Below are 6,748 nucleotides of genomic sequence, written 5' to 3' on the forward strand. Positions count from 1 at the left end.
AATGACGTGATACTAAACAAACTGGGAAAAAAACAAAACAAAACCATAGTGCACATCCCTGGTTAGCATGGCAGATTTGAAGAATTTCTGTGTATAGTATAAATGGAGCAGCTGGTCAGATGGAAGGTGTTAAATTTTATGACAAAACTTCGCATGGTGAAACGGGGGACCTGTTCGTGCAATGGCTGTCCACCTCAGCTGGGGACCTGATGCGTAAAAGGGCCCAGGCCCTAAAATCACCCCCAACCCCCAAAGTGGCAGATTTCCCTGGGAGCCTATTGGGAAACCCCGTGCAACTCCTGCCCCCGCCACATTCCGAGCTGGTGCGGGCCTCGAAAATAATTTTAAAAAAATTAATCATAGAAACCGTGCACTCTCTAGACCGGAGTCAATATTATTTTTTTTTATAAACTTCCGTTTTAATTCCCAAATAATTTTACAGAATCTGCTCAGAGAAGTTAAAGGTCTGTCCGATTACACCCAATACCCACCTAATGTCAACTCATACATGCACAAACCTGCCCGTCAGCCCTGATGACCTAATTAAAATACCTATGACATTCACAACCAAAATAAAAATGTAATGAGGGATCCTCAGCCCTCCCTGTATCTGCACCTATACTTAATTCAAGGGTTTTTTTTATTTATTTTATGTGTTTTAGCCTTAAAAACACCAACACAGAAGTGAAGCCATTTCCACACATTTTATTCACTTTTTTATGTCTGTGGCAGGGGACTTCCCAATGCTCCTGACCGCCGCCCACATAACCTCTGTGTTTATTTTACCTGCACAAACTGAAACACCTACATTACATGCTCAAAAGTAAATTCTCTTCCCTTTGTTTGCACTTCTGCTTTCTTCTCATGCTTCAAATATCGCATGGCTAACAATCCTCTTAGGAATGTTCTACCGCTTCTCTTTAATTCATTTGCATAATGTCAAGGAAGAAGGAACATGAGCTGTCAAAGTCTGAGTCTCTTAAGACCTCATTGTTTTCTTTACTACCTTACTGAAAAAGCCATTAAACGATATTGCTTAAGTATCTCCGGTTATATTTGAGAAATAGAATGTACGCACAGGTAAGGATGTCTTTAAATTTAAAGGAAGAAGAGCCTGTCCCATTGCAAACACACGCACACTCACATACCGTATGGTCTTGTTCTTTCTGGGTCATGCTAGTTAAGATGACGATTTTCAGTGGTTTGTGGAGGGATAAAGTCTGCGTGCACAAAATGCAGTGTTGGCATGAGCAGGCACGGTTACACCTGCTCATTCGCAAGGGGTAAACGTGTGCGAGCAGTTTAAAGTGCGCACGATAGAAAAATCAAAAGGAAGCATGGAAATATTCTCCTGGCCCAGTTCAGCTCCCCGTTAAACCTTTTCCAGTGTGCATAAAAGTACAAGCAGGCACGCTTCTGCATGTACTTGTATGAGCACAATCGCCTGAATAATTTTCGAAAGCTCATTTACACACTGAGTTTATGCATTTAAATGCTTTTGAAAATCAGGACATTAGTCATCTGCAATTAGGTTGCAGAGGAAGATGACAAGAGTCCGCATTCACTTTGTGGTATCACATAGAGGGTAACTTTAAAATGAGCGTGTGTGCACCCATATATACTCGAGTATGGGTGCACGACAACATATACTGAAATCTTATATCCTGCGTGCAAATATGCACACATGTTATAAAACAGGCCTAAATTATGTATCTGTGCTCCTGATTTTAAGCCTGTATGCGGACACCTGGGAATATTGGGCATTTACACGCACAACTGAGGAAATTTTAAATCATGCATGCATGAAGGAAAGGACCAATTTAACCAGTTTGTCCACCAGCTTGCCCAATCTATATCCAGTTCATCAACACCCCTCTTGGTTCTTTGCCCCCCTCCCCACTGCCCCTACTTTACCCAGATCCCTCAAGCATTTCATCTGTGGGCAACAATAGTTTTATTCAGACTTTCATCCAATTCAATAGCAGAAGTAAATTTGTGCAGAAATGAACTGGATGTGTGTCGCATTTGCCACGCTAGTTAGACGCATATCTTTTGGTCATGCCCTGGAACACCCATGGCCTGCCCCTAATTCTACTCCTTTCTTACTCGATGTGAGATATTCACACATCAGTAGTTGTGCGCATGTGTAACAGGCTAATAAAATCAGTCGAAGACGTGCTTTATGGCGCTTGCATCGCTTTCAAAATTCACCTTTTAAACATTTTGTTTATTTTTTTAATTTTTACGGCGGGAGGGGATTTCATAGGAAACTATAATCCTTAAATTAATTTTGGTTGAGAATAACAGGTCTTGAAACCCACTGGCTCATGCAGAAGGGTTAAGGGTAGATTAAGATTCCGTTAAACATTTATAGATGAATTTTAAAAAGAGCCGTGAGCCGCACAAAGTGCAGGTGCGCCAGCGTCTAGCATATGCATGTCTCCGAGAGATTTTGTAAACCTGCCACATATGTGCACAAGTACCGATGTTCAAATATCTCGCACTGAGTGAAAAAGCAGTGGAGTGGAGACGGGGCTTGGGCATGCCGAGGTCGGCCAAGAGATATGCGTGTATGTAGCGCTGAAAAATGCGGCACAGCTCCAGTTCATTTCTGAACAAAAATTAGTTCTGCTGCTGATCGGGTGTAAGTCTGAAAAAATATATATTTTTAGCCGCATGTCACATGCTTCAGGCGTCTGGGTAACCTGAAGGGAGTTGAAGCTAGAGAACAAGAGGAGTCTTGACGATCTAGATATAGAATGGGAAAACTGGTGGACAAACTAGTAAAATTGTTCATTTCTTTCATGCGCGCATGTTTTGGAATTTACTCACTTGTGCGGGTAAGATGCCAATTATTCCCAGCTGCCTGCATCCATGCTTATAATTAGGAGCGCACATGCACGCGCAAGGCCTATTTTATAGCATGTGCACGTACTTGCATGCAGGATATAAGATTTCAGCATATGTTGCCGCTCGCCCATACACACTTATAATATGGGCGCATGTGTGCTTGTTGTAAAGCTTCCCTATTAATTTGGTTAGAGTACTGAAGTGGGAGACTTCAACATGATTTGTGAGATGCTACAGAAGATCTGATGGTGGCTTTTGGTTCATGTAGAGCCTGTTCTTTGTCTTTTTTTGCTGGTTGTTCCCAGTTACTGGCTTCAAAATATAACTTTCTGTCTTAGGTTGAATGGACAGCCTCCAAAGGCATTCTGCAGTTTGAATTTAGGATGCAGCTTGTCAGTGTTGCTGAGAAGATAAACTGAAGCTATTGAATAAGTGCTATTGAAAAAGAAGACTGCTCCACCATGCATTTCCCATTTTACTTTTTATTAAATTTTATTTTTTGATACCATTTTTATGTTTTATGATGTTTTAAGTGATTGTAAACCAATATGATTGTACCAGAATTCCAGTATAGAAAATTAAAATAAATAAATAAATACATTTTTTTAACGATTGAGGTATGCAGCAGCCCCTATATGATAAAGCACATATCATAAGTTGAATGCATCACAGCATATTCTTACATTAAAAGGTGAAAAACACTTTTTTTTCCCATCCTAACATTTTAAGAACATAAGATTTGTCATATTGGTTCAGACCAAATGTCCATCAAGTCCAGAATCATGTTTACAAGTCACAGTACCTGGCAGGATGCCAAAAGTTTGCTAAGATTCCATGCCGCTTTTCCCAGGGATAAGCAATGGATTTCCCCAAGTCCATCTTAATAATGGTTTACAGACCTTTCCTCAGAAATTTGTCCAAACCTTTTATAAATCCAGCTATAATAACAGATTTCACCACATCTTCTGGCAAAGAATTTCAGAGCTTAATTATATGTTGTGTAAAGACATATTTTTTCCTATTTGTATTAATTAGTAACTTCATTGCAAGTCTCCTAGTCTTTGTACTTTCTGAAAGAGTAAACAACCGATTTGCATTTACCCATTCTATTCTGCTCATTATATTATAGACCTCTATCATATCACTCCTCTGCAGTCTCTTCTTGAAGCTGGAGATTCCTAATCAATTTAGCCTTTCCTCATAGGGGAGTCATTGCATCCATTTTATTATTTTGGTCACCCTTCCATGTACCTTTTCTAATTCTGCTATAGAATAATCAAATCCTAAACAACAGAGACAGAGGAGCAGGCCTGCAATCTGCCATGCAATGGAAAGTATTCTGTGTCTGCTTGTTACTCAAGAAGATAACTGAACCATAATTCTGCCAGTATAATATATTTCTTATCAATTGATTGTCCCATTTAGCAGGACACAAATAAAACATAATGGAAACCATATTAACTTGCCATGAAAACAAAAAAAATCAATGTCTGAGCTGTGATTATAAATGATGCACACAGAGGACAATTGTAACAGAGAATAGAGTTGATTTTACAGGAAAGAAACAACTTACATCTTGTAAATGAGCTTAATTTTTCTTGTCATGTTTCTAACACGAGAAAGAATTAGAGAATAATTTTAATTTAACTTGTTAGTTAACTTGTTTTTCTGCCTAGAACTTTGAGGAGTGCACCTTTGACATCCTTATTTCTCAGACTGTATATAATTGGGTTTAACATTGGGGTCACAACTCCATACAGCACAGACACAAGGCGGTCCTTATCCAGTGAATAGCTTGATGAGGGCCGAACATAAGTGAAAATTCCCGTTCCACAAAATAAAGAAACAACGATGAGGTGGGAGGTGCATGTGGAGAAAGCTTTACGTTTCCCCTCAGCCGATCGGATTTTCAGGATGGTGGAGATGATGTGAACATAAGAGATAATGGTCAAGAGAAAGGATCCCATTCCTAAAATCGCCCCCATGGATAACAGCACAATCTCATTGATATGTTTATCCCCACAGGCCAGTGCAAGTAGCGGAGGGATATCACAAAAATACTGGTTCACCTTATTGGACTTGCAGTAGGATAACTGAGAGAGAAGAAGAGTGTGGACGAGAGAATTGAGAAACCCTCCCATCCAGGGAGCAGTGGCCAGCTGGATGCAAACCCTCTTGCTCATAATATTGTGGTAAAGCAATGGATTGCAGATGGCAACATAGCGATCATAGGCCATGACAGAGAGGAGGAAAAATTCAGTGCTCACCAAGCCAATGAAAAAAAATATCTGCGCAATGCACCCTGCAAAAGAAATGGATGTGGAGTTTGACAACATGTTCGCCAACATTTTTGGCATTGTCACTGAGATGTAGCAGATGTCTAAGAAGGAAAGGTTGCAAAGGAAGAAATACATGGGAGTGTGTAGGCGGGAGTCACTTCTTACCGCTGTTAGTATAGTTAAGTTTCCAAAGAAAGTCAGGAAGTAGATCATCAAAAAAATCACAAAGAAGGTAATCTGAGTCTCTAGCTTGTTTCCAAATCCCAGGAGAAAAAAATTTCTCAGCACAGACTGATTTTTATTTTCCATTTCTTCCGACGCTGGAACAAGAGCACAGATTTAAAGCAATGAGTTCCTACGATTCACTTTATAGGATTTGATTGTTAAAAAAAAGTGCCATGCACCCATCAAATATTTAAATATATGTTTAACATGCATTGAAGCGTAGTCAGGAGTTTTATAAAGTCTAAACTATGATAATGTGTTCATTTTCATACTTGGTATATAAGTAGATAATAATGTTCCGAATAGGAAAAACTAATAACACGTGTGCCATGAATACGTGAATTTTCATGGATCTGGAGGCTACCAGGTTTACCTTCTTACACTGGACCTCCCTCATCTCATACCTCACCTTGCCATTAAGTCATTTAGGAGAGTAATTTTCAAAAGCCATTTCCACAGATAAAATAGTACTTTACCTGCAGAAATGGGCTGGCAGAATATCGAGCTCCTGATAGGTGGATAAAAGTATATGCCTTAGGGCTTTTTTATGTGTGCATTTTTGCTGGCACTTTGAAGAGACATCCTTGTACGCAGGGTTTGGAGTGACATGCATCCTTTTGTATTTTGAAAAGTATGTGCAAATGAGATTTATTTTGTGTGTGCACATGGTTCAGGTGGAGTAATTTTCCCAGGGGAGAGGGTACCCGTACTTTCCCTTCAACAACTGGGGTAAAGTCTGCAGGTAAAGAGTAGCCGCAGCCTTTCCAACAATGCAGACAATTTACACTATCAGCCTTCTCTATCATCCCTAAAAGGCCTGTCAGAGGACCAGAATGAAAACAGCAAGCGCATATTCCAGGTACGAGGTAAAAAAAAAAAATGTTTCACGTTACCTTGATAAATGTTATTGCAAGCGTCCTGAAACCTGCAGACCAAGTGAACATCAGATGCAGCACCCTTTGGATCTCACACTATTCAATGAACAAATAAATATTTCTGGAGAAAATAAGAATTATTTTAGTTAAATCTTATCCCTTGAGGTCTGTGAAGACACTGTTTTTAAAGGAAAGTAGGGAGAAGCATGGGGAAGACAGGAAGGGGAATGACAGGTTGAAGACTACAGGTGAAGAATCAGGAATGCTGGCTTAACTAAAAAGTATTACAATCTAGAAATCCAAAGGGAGAAGTTTGTAATCTAATGCAGTGGTCCCCAACCCTGTCCTGGGGGCCCACCAGTCAGTCTGACAAATCACAAGAGGAATAATGTTTTCGATATTCATAAGAAGAACAAGTATATGATCCCACCAGATTAGGCGTAGTTTGGTGTTTATCCTTACAAACCAAGTAGAGAATGTGAAAATGTCACAGTTTTTAAATAATGTAGAGAATATTTA

At 39.6% G+C, this 6,748-nt stretch overlaps 1 protein-coding gene across 1 annotated transcript; it reads right to left on the reverse strand.

The window, feature by feature from the left end:
* Window positions 1–4,505: 4,505 nt before the first annotated feature.
* On the reverse strand, window positions 4,506–5,438 carry LOC115078324 (olfactory receptor 5V1-like). The gene has a single exon (XM_029581204.1). The coding sequence runs from the start codon at window positions 5,436–5,438 to the stop codon at window positions 4,506–4,508; it is 933 nt and encodes a 310-aa protein (XP_029437064.1).
* Window positions 5,439–6,748: the final 1,310 nt, after the last annotated feature.

The sequence above is a fragment of the Rhinatrema bivittatum genome, chromosome 16 (genome assembly GCF_901001135.1).
Source record: "Rhinatrema bivittatum chromosome 16, aRhiBiv1.1, whole genome shotgun sequence".
Taxonomy (NCBI): Eukaryota; Metazoa; Chordata; class Amphibia; order Gymnophiona; family Rhinatrematidae; genus Rhinatrema; species Rhinatrema bivittatum.